Source organism: Mobula hypostoma, chromosome 22, assembly GCF_963921235.1.
Source record: "Mobula hypostoma chromosome 22, sMobHyp1.1, whole genome shotgun sequence".
In the NCBI taxonomy this organism is placed as follows: domain Eukaryota; kingdom Metazoa; phylum Chordata; class Chondrichthyes; order Myliobatiformes; family Myliobatidae; genus Mobula; species Mobula hypostoma.
In genome coordinates this window covers 10331605-10349752 of record NC_086118.1, presented here as the reverse complement: position 1 = coordinate 10349752, position 18148 = coordinate 10331605, and the positions used below count along the sequence as shown (strand labels likewise).

At 39.3% G+C, this 18148-nt stretch overlaps 1 protein-coding gene across 3 annotated transcripts in view; it reads left to right on the top strand.

The window, feature by feature from the left end:
• The window catches only part of LOC134360175 (protein outspread-like), a 464667-nt gene that overhangs the window by 268233 nt on the left and 178286 nt on the right, over positions 1-18148 (top strand). For all 3 annotated transcript variants that reach the window (XM_063074210.1, XM_063074212.1, XM_063074211.1), the window contains exon 8: positions 9416-9542. In XM_063074210.1, coding sequence (XP_062930280.1) covers positions 9416-9542 — 127 coding nt within the window. The remainder of the gene's footprint in view (positions 1-9415; positions 9543-18148) is intronic.

Genomic DNA, 18148 nt, shown 5'->3' with positions numbered 1-18148 from the left:
TGTTTCTTACGTGTTTTATATGCATGGAAAGGTGAAATATATACTATATACTAAGACAAACGTTTGACTAACTGACGCTAAATAATACCGGATGTACCTGTTCTGACTTACTTAGTAAGAGAACATCTGTTTTTCTTTCGCTCTTGATCCACGATAACCTATGCACATCCTCCCGTATACTTTAAATCATCTCTAGATTACTTATAATACCTAATACAATGTAAATATTATGTAGAATTGTTGTTATACTGCATTGTTCAGGGAATAATGACAAGAAAAAAAGTCTGTACATGTTCGCACAACAAGTACTGGAAGAGCAGTTCCGGGTATTCTAGATTTGCGGTTGGTTGAATTCGCGCGTGCAGAACTCGCTGATAAGAAGGGCTGACTGTAGAGAGCTATGGGTAACCCTAGGAAATTTCTAAAGTAAGTACATGTTCGACACAGCATTGTGGGCCGAAGGGCCTGTATTGTGCTGTAGGTTTTCTGTTTCTGGTGGCATGAACATGGATTTCTGCAACTTCCAGTATTTTCCCCTCTCCCTTCCCCTTTTCATTTCCTCACTCTAGTGCCTTGCATCTTCTCCTCACTTGTCTATAACCTCTCCGTGGTTCCCCTCCTCCTTCCCTTTCTCCCATGGTTAACTCTCCTATCCTACCAGATTCCTCCTTCTCTAGCCTTTTGCCCTTTTCCACTTATCTCCTTCCAGCTTCCTATTTCATCCCTCCTCCCCCACCCACCTGGCTTCTCCTATCACCTTCTAGCTTGTCATATTCCCCCCTCCCCACACCTTCATTGCCTAGCATTCAGGATGAGTTTCCAGCAAGAGTGACACAAGTTTCTTCACAAAAGGGGGTCATTAAAGCATTATACAAAGAGATTCTTTGCAAAGCTGATGCTTTGACCCCACTACAGACCCTGGCCTTTCCCATTGGCGCATGTTTCTCTGCCAGGAACACAGAATGAATCCCTATTTGTATGTGTGGGAGGAGAATGGGGTGAATGTAGGGTGGAGTAGTGGTTGATGATTGAAATACAGCAAGTGGGAATTAACATTTTTTTTGCCATGATCTGCAATGCCCAAGCTTGTGTTATCTTCACAGTGCCAGGGAGAATAGGGAGAAGGCAAGGGATGCAGTTGATCCACACAAGAGTCAACAGGAATCAATAAATCATTAAGTTCTGTAAGGGGGTATCAATATCACTAACTGTGGCGCTTTTCTTCCTGACAAACTTAACGTATTCTACGCAAGATTCGAACAGAAGAGGAGCATCCCGCTCCCTCCGGATGAACCGGATCTGGGGGCATTGAGATTCATCATCACCGAGGAGGATGTTAGAAGGACCTTCCTGAAGATAAATCACAGACAGGACCCAGGCTGTAAAAATAGGGGACAAGCTCTCCTCTACAATCACTCTGAGCAGCGGTACCCCTCAAGGCTGTGTACCCAGCCCTTTGCTGTACTCACTGTACACCCATGATTGTGTAGCCAAGTTTCCATCAAACTCAATATATAAGTTTGCTGATGACACAACAATTGTAGGCCGTATCTCCGGTAATGTTGAGTTTGTGTACAGAGAAGAAATTAAGAATGGTGGCATGGTGCAAAGACAATAACCTATCCCTCAATGTCAGCAAGACGAAGGAATTGGTTGTTAACTTCAGAAGGAGTAGCAGACCGCACGACCCAATTTACATCAGTGGTGCGCAAGTGGAACAGGTCAAAAGCTTTAAGTCCCTCGGGGTCAATATCACAAAAGACCTGACTTGGTCCAACCAAGCAGAGTCCACTGCCAAGAAGGCCCACCAGCGCCTTTACTGCCTGAGAAAACTAAAGAAATTTGGCCTGTCCCCTAAAACCCTCGCTAATTTTTATAGATGCACTGTAGAAAGCATTCTTCCAGGGTGCATCACAACCTGGTGTGGAAGTTGTCCTGTCCAAGACCGGAAGAAGATGCAGAAGATCGTGAACACGACGCAGCACATCACACAAACCAATCTTCCATCCTTGGATTCACTTTACACCGCACGCTGTTGGAGCAGTGCTGCCAGGATAATCAAGGACACGACCCACCCAGCCAACATCCCTCTTTCCTCCGGGAGAAGGCTCAGGAGCTTGAAGAGTCGTACGGCCAGATTTGGGAACAGCTTCTTTCCAACTGTGATAAGACTGCTGAACGGATCCCGACCCGGATCTGGGCCGTACCCTCCAAATATCTGGAACTGCATCTCGGTTTTTTTGCACTACCTTACTTTCCATTTTTCTATTTTCTATTTATGATTTATAATTTAAATTTTAAATATTTACTGTCAATTTGTAATCCAGGGAGCGGGAAGCGCAGAATCAAATATCGCTGTGATGATTGTACGTTCTAGTATCAATTGTTTGGCGACAATAAAGTATAAAGTATGGAAAAATGGGTACAAATTAACCCATAGAACCTCAATAGGAAATTACTCTAATCACCCAGACAGCATACAGATCTTTCCAGAAGGAAGGAAATTAGATGTTTCAATACACACTAGTATGGAGTTTCAAATTCTAGGCTACTGCAAATATACAGGAAAACACATCTGTTGTCTTCAGTAAAGGGTAATATTATTGAAATGAACATGTTTCTGAGAAGACTTGACAAAGAACATCATTAGAAAATCTAACTTGCCTACACACAAGAGATTATGCATCTGGTAGAAATTCAGGCTGTATTGGAGGTGCTGGTCAGAGGCTCGAGGTTTTCGGGTGGACGGGCTCAGTGTCGGCTGTGGACAGCTGCTTCCAAGACATCGGCAAGTTGACGGTGCCTAGAGGTTTATGGCAGGGAGTTTCTCCCTTTTGCCGCCTGCTGTCAGAGACTCGGGAGTTGATCGACTCGGGGACTTCGAGACTTTTTTTTTACCGTGCCCATGGTTTGTCCTTTCTCAAATTATGGTATTGCTTTGCACTACTGTAACTATATATTATAGTTATGTGGTTCTGTCAGTGTTAGTCTTTAGTTTGTCCTGTTTTCTGTGATATCACTCTGGAGAAACATTGTATCATTTCTTAATGCATGTTTACATTTCTAAATGACAATAAAAGAGGACTGAGTGTTCTCATAATCTACATCAGTAGGAAAGCATATAGACAATAGTAACCATTAGATCATTCAGTTAAGAACAGCTAAGGGAAATGATATGAACAACTACAAAGTAAAAATAGTTAACTAGAGAAGGGCTGATTTCAGTGGGATGAGAATATATCCAGCCAAAGTACATTGATTTCAAGAAAAAAAATGGGCAAGGCTGTAACTAAATAATGAAGAGCCCCAAAGAAGAAATTCGTTAGTTTACAATTCGGATATATTTTCATCTAGAAAGAGTATATAAAACCAGTGTTTCTTGGATGACCGAAGGCAGATTAAAGTGAAGTGGGAAGGAAGAGCATGCAAGAGGCAAGTAAAAATGAGGGAATAAAAACTAGATGCAAACATAAAAGGGCATCCAAAAATCTTATACAGTCATGGAAATGGTAAGCAAATGGCAAGAAAAAAGCTGCAAAAGAAAATTATCGTAAGGATGCTAGAGTTGATACTGATCAAAAAAGCTCTAGTCCTGGATGAAAAATGCATGACGAGGTTTCTAAGTGGATATTTTATGAAGGAAGAAAATGTTGGACTAAACATTGAGAAGGATTTATTAAAAACTAGCTGTGATTAAAATGGATGAGTCACCCAGGCCAAGTGGGATGTATCTCAGTTCACTAAGGGAAGAAGAGGTAGAAATTCCAGAGGTATGAACTGCATATTTCTAAACAGAAGTAGATAAGGTGGTTGTGCCTGAGAGGCTATATTTTTAAAAAAGTTGCAAATGCTACACATTTGTTGAAGAAAAGTGTAATGATAAATCTAGCAATCACACACCAGATAGTTCAACCTTTGCTGTCAGAAAACTTTCCAAAACTGTAATCGAAGTCAGAACTAATAAACTACATATGAAATCGCCTAACTAATCTGTTTCCCTCGATATTCCCCTTACATAGTCCTCATAATTTACTTTCATGGTAAGCCGCATATTATTAGCAAATTTGGATATACTAGTTTCAATAAATTATAGATGGCAATTTTGTTGAAGACTCAGACTGTCTTTTGCAGCTTTTGACCAGGACTGAAGGTTTCTGTCATTTATTGTATACTTACCTACTGAATTTGACATTCTAATGCCTAACACATGGCCAGATTAAACTGCGTTTTTAATTTCTTTGCCCATATTTCCAACTGATTCATAACTTGCTGCATCCTCTGACAACCTTGCTATCCACACCCACCAATTTTTGTGTGATCTATAATCAGACCACCCACATTTTCATCCAAATTATGAATATATATTATAAACAGCAGAGGTCCCAACAGTGATCCTTGTGGGACACCACTAGTGATAGACCTCCAGTCATAAAAGCAGTCCTCTGTCACTACCTTCTCTTTTCTGTAAACAAGCCAATTTTGGATCCAGTCTCTAATTCATTTCGGATCCCATTTAACTTACTTTTCTGATGTAGTCTGCAATGAGGGACCTATCAAATGTTGTACTGAATTTCTTGTAGATAACATTGTTATCACTGTTTATTTTCCTTTTTGTTATCTGACTTCACTGATATTTGTTTTGAAAGGCAATTGCACTGAAATTCAAAAGTTCAATGTAAATTTACTTATCCATGTTGGTTCGAGCCTGTAGAGTACAGGTTTCCCCCGCTATCCGAAGGTAGAGCATTCCTATGAAACAGTTGTAAGCCAGAATGTTGTAAAGTGAATAAGCAATTACCATTTATTAATATGGAAAAAATTTGTGAGCATTCCCAGACCCAAAAAATAACCTACAAAATCATGCCAAATAACACTTAAAACCTAAAATGACAGTAACATATAGTAAAAGTAGGAATGATATGATAAATGCACAGCCTATATAAAGTAGAAATCCTTTTCTGCAATCATTGCTGCACTGTCTCACGCAAGCACTGTCGGCGGAAGCACTCCCAGTGGAAGCACTCTCTCCAGTAACCTTTAAGCTATGAAGCTGCCAAATCATACCAAATAACAAATCAAACCAAATAACACAAAAATGCACAGCCTATATAAAGTAGAAATAATGTATGTATAGTGTAGTTTCACTTACTGGAGTCGGGAAGATGCAATCACAGGACACGTATTATCGAGGTTATTTTCTCTACAGTATTGTTCAACAGATGGACTACCGTGTTCACTCATGTACTCAGAAAAAATCACTTGGGTATTCCAACCGCTTGGATGTGAACAGAACACAATGGGAAGTGTATTCTTATCAGTGTCTTTAAGTGCTCTCGGATTTTCTGAATGGTACACTAGTAGAGGCTTAAGGACAGCATCACCCAGTGGCATTAATAATAGGCATTAGGGTAAATCTGTCCTTCGATGCCTTGTGTCCTTTAGCCTGCTTTTCTTCTATCGAAATAAATGTCTTGCTCGGCAATTTTTTCCGATAAATTGCAGTTCCGTCACTTGCTTATATGAATAACCACCTTCTGTAATTATTTTCTTCAGTTCTGCTGGGAACTTTTCGGCAGTATCAGCCGAAGCACTCTCTCTAGTAAACGTTAAAGTACGAAGCTGCCCTTACCTCAGAATCCGATCAAACCACCCATGACTACCTTTAAATTCCACTTTCACAACACTTGCATCACCGTCGTCCAGTGCTTTCTGTTTCAGTTTATTAAAAAGACTGACTGATTTCTCCTTAAGTATAAGATAATTTAACGGAACACCACGCTCTGTACACCCATCAATCCACTCAAGCAATAGACTTTCCATTTTATCCATTATTGGATGCCAACTAAAAGAGGCCACTTTGCTACGAACAGAACCAACAGTAACATCAGAAGCTTTCAAGATTCTTTCTCTCTGCGTGAAAATAGTGGGAATAGTGGGCGCAGGCAAGTTCAACGTGCGGACAATGTCCTTACTTCGTTCACCATGATTGAAACACTTAATTATGTCTCGTTTTACGCAAAGTGTAACACCCTTACAAGCTCTTTTAGGCTTTTCCGATACCTTAGAACTCATGTTGCTAATGGATGCACAAAACAAATGGAGATACTGTGAAGCACAGATGCTCACAGGCAAGTGTTTAAGCAATGGTGGCTGGAGTGCAGTTCCGGGGGAGGAGCTTGGCTGCTCAGGGCACGCGCTGCCTTTTTCGTAATGGTGAAACACTCTTCTGTTAGCGAAAACAGGTAACTAATGTAGGTCTTTCGAAACAGTGAAGTGTCATAAAGCGAACGTTCGAAAAACGGGGGCCACCTGTAATAGTAATAGTACTAAACTTGGTGGTAGGGGACCTAAGCTTTCTCGTCCTGCTGCCCAGTAGTGGTAGTGAGAAAGGAGCATGGCCTGGATGGTGGGGTTTTTTAATGATAGATGCTGCTTTCTTGAAGCAAAACTCCATATAAATGTACACAATGGGTGGAGGACTTTATCTATGATGGAATGGGCTGTATCCACCACTTTCTGTAGCCTTTTCCATTCTTGAGCATTGGTGTTTCCATACCAAGCTGAAATGCAACCAGTCAGGATCTTCTCCACTGTGCATCTGTTGAAGTTAGTCAGAAGTTTTTGGTGACATGCTGACTTCTAATAAAGTAGACGCACTGTTGTGCCTTTTTTAGGCTGATACTAATGTGCTGGTCCCAGGAAAGAACCTCTGTTATGTTGATGCCAGAGAATTTAAAGCTACTAACCCTCTCCACTATTCCGCTAGTGAGGACTGGCTCATGGACCTACTACTTCTTTCTCTTGTAGTTGATTCAGCTGTTTGGTTTTGCTGATGTTGAGTGAGGGGTTGCTTTTGTGGCACTACTCAATCAGATTTTCAATCTTCCTCCTATATGCCAGTTCATCACCACCTGTGATTCAGCCATCAACAGTGCTGTTGTCAGCAAACAAATATGGTGTTGGAACTATATTTAGCCACACAATTATAAGTATGAAGTGAATAGAGCAAGGGACTAAGCACATAGCCCTGTGAAGCACTTGTGCTGATTGTTAGTGTAGAGGAGATGTTGTTGCCAATTTGTACTAACTGGAGTCTGCTAGAGAAGAAATCAAGTGTCCAATTGCACATGGAGGTACCAAGGCCCAGGTCTTGACATCTATAGTAAGCTTTCAGAGTTTCAGTCCTGAATAAGGGTCATGGCCCAAAACGTCAATTGTTTACTCTTTTCCGATGATTCTGCCTTGCCTGCTGAGTTCCTCCGGTAGTTTATGCTGCTTTGGATTTCCAGCATCTGCAGACTTTCTCGTATTTGTGATCCATAGTAAGTACAGCCTTTACTAAGTTAATGCATTTCAGGTTTTTTTTTAACACAAACGGAGTTTTAGTTTAAATTGACAAATTTGTAGAATTGCCAATGATAGATTTCGGATTCTTTTTATTCTTAAGGTTTTGTTTACTTTTTTTTTACAGATGAGAACAACAGTAGTAGCAGCTTAAAACATTGAAAATTTTGGTTTCCTTAAGAGGATTGAGGAGTGGTTTCCATGTTATTTTAATAGCCTCATGCTTTAATGTGATTACATGTAAATGCTGGTTTTTCAGTTGAAACAGACATGAAAATGGGACCTATGCTATTTATTGGACTTGTGTCAAATAAAAGGGATGTTGGCTTGCCCTGAGGTCACAATTTTCCTAGGATTTAGGAGAAGCTGTTAGGGAAATTTAGTGCATGATTGATTAAATATGGAATTAAGCAAGATGAAACATCTCAGTATGCAAATGTCAAGTAGTCATCCATTTCCGCTCAATTACAGAAATGAAAGTAATTTTCTTATCACAATAACACCCAATCACCACACACATTTTCCCACCCATTGTATGTTTCAAAAATTCAACTGTCTACCGTTCTCCTCCTCTTGCTTTAACACTCCCAGCACTTGCCGCCTCCTCTCTTGCTCAGACACCACTCCTACCCTCCAGAACCTCTTTCCTGTGCTCGCCATATTTATCTACATATACCTCTGCAACATCCACAAAATGCTGAAGAAACTCAGCAGGTCAGGCAGCATCTATGGAAAAGAGTGAACAGTTGACGTTTCAGGCTGAGGCCTTTCTTCAGGACTGAGAAGGAAGGGGGGAAGATGCCCAAATAAAAAAGTGAGGGAAAGAGGCTAACTGGAAGGTGATAGGTGAAGCCAGGTGGGTGGGAAAGGTTAAAGACTGGAGAATAAAGAATCTGATAGGAGAGGAGAGTGGGTGATAAGATAAAGTGGAGGAGGAGGGGACCTGAGGGAAGTAATAGGTAGGTGAGAAGTGAAAGGTCAGAGTGAGGAATAGATAAAATGGGGGGAAGAAATTTGTTCACTGGAAGGAGAAATCAATATTCATGCCATCAGGTTGGACGGTACCCAGAATATAAGGTATTACTCCTCCATCCTGAGGGTGGCCTCATCTTGGCATAAGTGGAGGCCATGGATTTACATGTTGGAAAGAGAATGGGAATCAACTAAAAAGTTTGGCCACCAGGAAGAACTATTTGTGGTGGAGGCGCCCAATGATGTGGTCACGCAATTTACGACAGGCCTCACCAATGTAGAGCAGGCCGCATTGGGAGCACCGGACACAGTAGACAACCCCAGCAGGTTTTCAGATGATGTGTTGCCTTATCTGGACCTGAATGGAGGTGAAGGAGGAGGTGAATAGGCAGGTGTAACACTTAGGCTGCTTGCAGGAATAAGTGCCTGGTGGGAGATTAGTTGGAACAAATGCCTGTATCCTTAGGCCATCCTTAGTCCCTGACAGTGAATAATGTTTGCTGTAGTTCTGAATAAGCATTGTTTGTCAGTTTAAATATTTTGTAATGGCTGCATATGCCAATTTTATCGAATATACAATTTTCAGTAGAATTTTATTTCAATATTTAGTGAGCTCTTCCAGTTGATTTTCTCTGCTTCTTGATCACTATTTCATGCTAGTTACAAACAGAAATTTTTCAGCAAGTCGTACAGTATCTTTGAAGAGGGAACAGAGATAATCTCGCAAACACGAGGAAATCTGCAGATGCTGGAATTTCAAGCAACACATATAAAAATTGCTGGTGAAGGCAGCAGGCCAGGCAGCATCCCTAGGAAGAGGTACAGTCGACGTTTCGGGCCGAGACCCTTCGCGACGAAGGGTCTCGGCCCGAAACGTCGACTGTACCTCTTCCTAGGGATGCTGCCTGGCCTGCTGCCTTCACCAGCAATTTTTATGTGTGTTGACAGAGATAATCTGTCAGTTTTTTAATTAGAATTAGGAAAATTTTCAAGATGGACATGTTTTATGTTCTGTGGGTGGAATTGATGGTATCATGGTCAGATTAAAGCGAGTGGTATTGCAGGCACTTTAAAACTTTATTTTAATCTGATTGTGTAGGCGCTCCACTGTGATAGAGAAATTTGAAGCTCTGGAGCTGGATACTGATCGAATGGAGACCGATGCAACTACTCACAGCGAATCACGATCAGGAAGAAGTGAAACGAGACAGATCCAACGGAGAGATGTAAGTTGTACCACAAAGCCATTTGCAAATATACAAGTAATCTTTGTATGCCTATTAAAATAAACACAAGATTTTTGCCAGCCATGTAAAATGACTATCAGATTGAAAATTCAATCTTTATCAAATTCTTTTTCTTATTGACATTTAAAATATAATTGAACATCTTGCCTGTCTCATACCTTCAACAAAAATTCAAATTAATCCCTGATGTGGTATTACCACGTTGCTGGGTTGAATTAGGCTTGCACAAGTATGCATTGGAAGGGTAGGGGGGAAAAAAAATTAAGTTTTCCAAATGAGGATGAGATGGATAGCCACTTTTCTTCACTCTTGCTTTTGCACTGTCTCACATACTCAGTTCTTTCTCTGTCCATACCCCACTTCAACTCTACTTACTTCAGTCGTTTTCATTACGCTCCCCTCCACTTACCAGCTTTTTCTCTCAAAAACAATGCAATTTTACATCCAGATTCGGGAGATTATGCATATCCTGGAAACCTTGAGCAACACAAAATCTTGGGTAGCATAGTAGAATAGCAATTATGCAATCACTTTACAGCGCCAACAAATATCGATCAAGGTTCGATTCCTGCCACTGTTTGTAAGGAGTTTGTATGTTCTTTCCATGACCCTGTGGGTTTCCTCCATATGTTCTGGTTTCCTCCCACATTCCAAAAACGTTAGTAAGTTGTAAACATGCTTTTTCGGCACTGGAAGCGTGGTGACATTTGCGGGCTGCCCCATCAGAAGCCTTGGACGAAAGCAGTGCGTTTCACTGTATGTTTTGACATTTCTATGGACATATAACCAATAAAACTAATCTTTAATCTTCAAAATGGTGTGGGGACTCAGCACATCAGGCAGCATCCATGGAGGGAAATAAACAGTTAACGTTTTGGTCCAAGAACCTTCATCAGGGCATATAAATATATTGCTACTGAAGTAAAGTTTATCCACATAACTGAATTCTCACCCTGGTAAATTTCTTTTGCATCATTTCTGAGAATTTAATGCAAATTAATGGCTCAGTTATAATACTTGAGGAAAAACCACTTAGTTGCTTTTTTTTAACACTTATATGATAGCACTGCTGTTAATCAATTTAAGATTCATTAAAATTGAGTCATTAGCTGTAGAATTACAAGCTATACAGCACAGGTCATCATTGTGTGGTGGGGAGTGAGGGGGGAAATCATCATGCTACATAAAACTGCATGTAGAAACCTGGATTTGCAATTCCATAAGGGATTGTATGTTTTTGCTGCTGAGAAAATACATATTTAATAAAGTTTGTTTTAACACATTTCCACTAAGCATAATTGGGACCAAGTCCTTTTGTAACTAACAGTAAACTTGGCAAGTGTGTGTAAAGGCATGTTTTCACTTACCTGCCCACTGAGCCAAATAAATAAATGAGACTGAGAAGTAATAAGTTATTCTTCTTGAGGCAGAATAGACTTGATTGATTAAATAAGACTGAACTGTTTCCAGTGGCAAGATATTTAGGGTGATAGAGGAAAAAAAAGTCAAAGGTTACAAGGATATGTAGGCCAATTACGGCCTAGAGTTTATGATCTTAAAAGGATTTCAGAAGCATACTCATGGTTGACATTTAGTGGGACATTTAATAAGTACTGGAAAGGAAATATATGGGGGTGTTGGAAAAGAACAATGGAATGAGAATATTTAGATTGTCCTATCGAAGATCTAGTATAATCATGATGAGCTGAACGGATCTGCTACTGTACTGTATAATGAAAGATTTTATGGTATTTCAGTTTTGTAGCAGAAAACTACAAAAATTTTGTGTTAATTGCACATATTTAAAAATGTATAAACTGTATGCTGCTTTTTAGGCAAAACTCAATTACAATGCACATAATTGCAATAGAATTATGAAAGATCTGCTTTGCAATGATGTTTTGCAGTGAATAACTTTGGCTAAAAATTTGACTGTTAAACTGCAAGCATAGTCTGTTTTACTGTAGTTTGTTTGATCACAAAGCATCACATTATAGGACATTATTCTTGCCCTGAGGTTCAGTGCATCTGCATTTCATTATGAAGCTCTCCATTTTTCCGTGCTATGTTATATACAAACTGAACTCGTGGTTGAAGTAATGGTAAACACATAAGAGAATAATTTATTGCTGTTTAAATCAAATAAAAGGCAGTGCGATTGAGTTCATTCAGAGTAACAGTTAAAAGAATTTTTCTTTGTAGATGGAATCATTACATTAGAGAGGAAGGCCATTCAACCCAAACTTTTCCATGTCAATTCTCCACCAAAGGCACTCTTCATTTACACCCACCTGCCCTTTCTCTGTGGTCTTGCAACATTTTGTACTCTTTTGAAAGTCACAATGGAATCCGTCTCCATACACATTTGTAGCCAATGCATTCCAGATTCCAATGCCATGTTACATAGAAATTTGTTTTTTTGTTCCTCAATTCTTTCTTAGTTATACATGTAACTTCTAGTATTCAAGTCCTCTATCGAAGAGAGCAGCTGGTTAGTATCTGTTCTGTGCAGACCTATCATTTTTTAAAATCTTAGCCTTAGACTTCAGAGGAGATTTACAAGGACGTTGCCTGGATTGGAGAACATGCCTTATGAGAATAGGTTGAGTGAACTTGACATTTTCTCCTTGGAGCAATGGAAGATGAGTGATAACCTGATAGAGATGTATATCTTGATGAGAGACATTGATCATGTGGATAGCCAGAGGCTTTTTCCCAGGGCTAAAATGGCTAACACAAAGGGGCCTAGTTTTAAGCTGCTTGGAAGTAGGTACAAGGGTGATGTCAGAGGTAAGATTTTCACACAGAGTGGTGGGTGCATAGAATGCACTGCCAGTGAAGGTAGTAGAAGTGGTAACAATAGGATCTTTTAAAAGACTCTTAGATAGATACATGGAGCTTAGAAAACTATAGGGCTATGTGGTAGGGAAATTCTAGGCAGTTTCTAGAGTAGTTTGCATGGTCAACACAACATTGTAGGTTGAAGGGCCTGTAATGTGCTGTAGATTTGTATGTTTCCATGTTTTTCCATAGAGAAGTGTCCTAGCCTGTCTGATCTATTGTTGTAAATGTCACGCTCCCCCCCGAAATCATTCTCATAATTCTTTTCTGAGCTCATTCTAATACCTTCACATCATGCCTATAATGTGACAATCTGAATTGAACACTACGTTTAGCATAACTTGCCTGTTTTTAGATGTCCCTCTATTGATTGTGTGTGCTTTATTATCTGCTTTCTAAATTTCCTCTACCACTTTAAATGATTTATGCACATATGGCTTCTTTGCTCTTGTAGCCCTTTCAGAACAGTGTACTTCATTCTACATTGCTTTTCATTCTTCCTGCCAAATCACATTGCATTTCATTTAACAGCATTAAACTTAATGACCATGCATATGGGCTTATCACCAACCTATTTACATTCTATTGCAATCTTGCAATTGGTATGTCAACAAATACACTCAAAAACATCTATAGATGTACCGTGGAGAACATTCTGACAGGCTGCATCACTGTCTAGTATGGAGATGCTACTGCACAGGACTGGAAGAAGCTGCGGAGTGTTGTAGGTTTAATCGGCTCCATCTTGGGTACTAGCCTGCAAAGTACCCAGGACATCTTCAAGGAGCTGTGTCCCAGAAAGGTAGCGTCCATTACTAAGGACCTCCAGCACCCAGGGCATGCCCTTTTCTCACTGTTACCATCAGATAGGAGGTACAGAACCCTGAAGGCACACACTCAGCGATTCAGGAACAGCTTCTACCCCTCTGCCATCCAGTTCCTAAATGGCATTGAACACAACCTCATTTTTTTAATGTATATTCTGTGTTTTGCAAGATTTTTAATCTATTCAATATACGTATATTGTAATTGATTTACTAATTTATTTTTATTTTATTTTATTTTTCTTCTATATTATGTATTGCATTGAACTGCTGCTGCCAAGTTAACAAATTTGACAATACATGCCAGTGATAATAAACCTGATTCTGATTCTATCAGCCTCCTCTTGAGAGTTCAGAATAATGCGATATTTTTACCCACAAATTTAAAAGTTCTGGCTTATAGTCCCAAGTCCAAGTCAAAAAGCAATAGCCTCAAAACTGATCTTAAAAATACAACTGTTAATCTTCTATCAGTTTGATAAGGTACAATTCACCATCGTCTTGTACTGGCTTTCACTTAGCCACCTGTGCTTCTATATTACCATTGCGCCTTTACACTGTCTCATTCTGTCCAAGAACTGAGCTCCCCAATCCTCACTTTATACCCTACCAGCCTCCACATTCAACAATTCACCTTTTACATTTCTATCACCTTCAAGGTTTCAACAACTTTTTGCCTTCCCCTCTCCTTTGGAATTCTGTTAAGGATGTTCCCTTTGCAACTCTATGATCCTCCTTTCTGTTTCCACCAGCTTTTCTCACATCCATAGGAATTGTAACACCATTTTGTTTACTTCCATCCCATCATCTGGCAACTCAGACAGTCCTTCCAGGTGAAGCAATGATACATTTGTGCTTTTTTCTACCTAAGTGTACTGCATTTGGTGCTGACACTGTGGTCCCCCTCCGTATTGAAGACGTCAAGTACAGATTGGATGATTGCTTTATAAAAGCCATACACTCGTTCCCCTGTGCTGATTTAGTGGTTCCTTTTGCTTGTCACTTTAATTCTCCATTCATCTCCACTCCGACTTATTTGTTTGTGCCCTTTGGCTTTGTAATAATGTTCTATGCAAACCTCAGGTACAGTGCCTAGCCTTCTGTGTGACATTGCAGCCTTTCAGATGCAATATTGAATTCAATGGTCTTGGGTGACTTGGTTTCTCTGTTTGTATCAGAATCTGCGAGCTCTGCTGTAGATCATTCATCTGTAATATTAGCTCAGATCCATGAACATAGCCTGTATTTAGCATTCCTCAACAGCTCTGGATTTCACAGGTATTACATTCCTTTGTTTGTATTTTTTTAACTGCCTACATCTCACGGCTTTTAAGGTTCTTTGATTTAGTTCACTCTAACTGCTCTTGTTTAACCTATTAACCACATGATTTAAATTACAGCTTCCTTGGCCTCATTCTAACAAGATATTTCATCGTCCATTTCATCCTTCCCCATGCTCTGTGCAGCTTAAAACTGTTTTCTCTCTTTCCCAGTTTTGATAAAGGGTCAATTTCGCTTTTTATAGACATTTCCTGACCTACTGATGTTTAACATCATTTTTGGTTTGTGTTTGAGTTTCAGCATCTGCAATTTGTAGACTTTCATGCATCATAAGCAGTTTTTTGTCGGCTTCATCTTCCCCATTTCTTTCATCAGAATTTGTTTTTTTCCCTTTGTTCCTGAATGGAATGGCTCAATACTTCCTTAAAAACAATACTGTTATATTTGTCCTTGTCAACTTCTTGATGCAATTTACCACCTGGGCCAGATGGTTTGTTTACTACCTCATCTTGAATGTTGAGCAACTGAACCCTCTTGACCATGCAGAACCTTGTCAAATGCCTTGCTAAAGTCCATGCAGACAACTTCCACGACCTTGCCTTCATCCACTTACCTGTTAACTTCCTCTTAAAAACTTTATAAGATTGGTTAGACATAACCTACCACACACACAAAACTATGTTGACAATCCTTAATCAGTCCATGTCAATCCAAATACTATTATATCCGGTCCTTTAGAATAGCTTCCAATAATTTTCCCACTACTGATGTCAGACTTACCAACCTATGATTGGAACCATTCTTAAACAGCAGAATAACTTTGGCTATCATTCAATCCTCTAGTGCCTCTCCTGTGCTAAGGATGATTTAAATATCTCTGCCAGAACCCCTGCAATATCTGCAACACATACAAAATGATGGAGGAACTCAACTGTTCCTCCAGCATTTTGTGTGTGTGGCTTGGATTTCCAGCATCTGCAGATTTTCTCTTGTTTGCAATATCTGTACATACCTTCCAGAGGGTCCGAGGGAACACCTTGTTAGGCCCTGGGGATTTACCCATCCTGATTTGTCTCAGGACAGCGGACAGCAAACACCACCTCCTCTGTGATCTGTATAAGTCCATGGAGCCGATGCCACATTCCCTCACTTCTATGGATGCTGAGTCTGTCTCCTGAGTAAATACAGATGCAAAAAATTCATTTAAGATTTCCCCATCTCTTTTGGATCTGCAAATAGATTACCATTCTGATCTTCCAGAGGACTAATTTTGTCCCTTGCAATCGTTTTGCTCTTAACATATCTGTAGAATCCTTTTACAGAAAACTCTAATCTAGATTCGAAAGACCTCCGCCTAATCAGAAATCTGTACTAGGAACAAACTGCCGCTGTGAGAATGGATGGAGAAGTGAGTCAGTTTACGAAAATCAAGAGAGGCGTTAGACAAGGGTGTGTTTTCTCCCCTGATTTATTTAATGTGTACAGTGAAACAATATTACAAAAAATAAGAGACATCTTGGGAATATTCTTCTTTATCAATCTTTTTATTAATTTTAAAAAGTACGTATATACAAACCGGAGGATTATCTCAGATATCTATATCGATAACAATACATATAAAAGGTAAAATAAACATTATCAAGATCATACATAATATTAATCTAATAGTATATAATAAAAATAAGATAATCAATTCTCCTCTTATCATTTCATAAAAAGAAAAAAAGATGAAGAAACTTGTATAATTTTTGCATATAAAAAACCCCACTATTCTCTATAAACAATCACAAAAAATTTTAAAAAAAGAAAAAGCTAAAAGAAGGGGAATGGGCAGCCAATATTGAAAGTAAAAGCAAGAAAAATGAAAAAACTTGCTGATCAAATCCAAAGTTTCGAGAAATTAACTGGAAGAGCAATAAATCAAACCATATGAAAATAGTGAATAAAAGGTCGCCAGATTTCTTCAAATTTAAAGGATGTGTCAATTGTCCGACTTCTTATTTTCTCTAAACTTAGACGGGACATAATGGAGGAAAGCCAATAAAAAACAGCAGGTGGATCAGAGTCCTTTCCTTTTGGCAAAATGGCTCTCCTAGCCAATAAAGTTGAGCGGAAACAGGAACATACCCTGCTTCCGGTGGAGTGATCCCAAAAATTGCTGTAAATAAATTTGGTTGTAGGTCCAAATTCAAAACTTTTTAGATTACATTAGATTAGATTATGAGGACACGAAGTCCTCTTTTATTGTCATTTAGTAATGCATGCATTAAGAAGTGATACAATATTCCTCCAGTGTGATATCACAACAACACAGGACAGACCAAGACTGAAAAACTGACAAAAACCACATAATTATAACATATAGTTACAGCAGTGCAAACAATACCGTAACTTGATGAAGAACAAGCTGTGAGCACAGCAAAAAGTTCAAAGTCTCTCGAAAGTCCCACATCTCACGCAGACGGGAGAAGGAAGAAAACTCTCCCTGCCATACCCGACCACAGTCCGATTCTGAGTCGTCCGAAAACTTCGAGCTCCGACCAGCCCTCCTACACTGAGCACCGAGCACCATCTCTGCCGAACGCTTCGACCTCAGCCCCGGTTGCCAGCAGCAGGCAAAGCCGAGGATTTTGGGGCTTTCCTTCCAGAGATTCTCGATCGCACAGTAGCAGTGGCGGCGAACCAGGCATAAAGTTTTAAAGACATCTTTCCTAAAAGTAACTATCTTGATACAAGACCAAGACATAAGAGTTAAAGTAGCCACCTCAATCTGCCGCAGATAGGATTAATATTGGGAAAAATACGGGCTAATTTATCCTTTGACATATGTGCCCAATGTACTACCTTGAACTGTATCAAGGAATGATGGGCACAAATAGATGAGGTATTTACCAAATAAAAAATACTATCCCATTGATTATCCGAAAATGACTCTCGAAATTCCAATTCCCGTGCACCTTTAATTTTATTGTTAGATACCTTTTGCAAATTCAATAACCATTTATAAATTATAGCTGTTAGTCCTTTTTGAAATGGTTTAACCTGAAGAAGAGTATCATATTGGGTGGATAAGCAGAGGGAAAATTTGGAAGTAAACTACTTAAAAAATTCCTAATTTGTAAATATCTAAAAAAAGGTGTGCATTAGGTAAGTCATATTTGTCCACTAACCGAGTGAAAGACATTAAACAATCCCCCATAAACAAATCTAAAAAAGTTATTATTCCTTTGGTTTTCCAAATTAAAAAAGTCTGATTGGAAATTGATGGTTTAAAAAAAAATTACGATGGATTTTACTAGAAAGAACAAAGTTATTAAACTTAAAAAGTGTACGAAACTGAAACCAAATTCTTAATGTATGTTTAATATTGGGATTGAGGTCTCGACTACCAATCTTAGAAAGCAAAACAGGAAGAGAAGCTCCCAGTAAGAGGCCAAAGAATACCCCTTCACCGAGTTTTTCTCCAAATCCACCCATAAGGGACAGTCATGTTTGTCTGAATAATGAATCCAAAACGAAATGTATTGAATATTAATTGCCCAGTAATACATTCTAAAATTTGGCAAAACCATACCACCATGCTTTTTTTATTTTTGCAGTAGAGGTTTACTCAATCTAGGATTTTTATTATTCCAAATA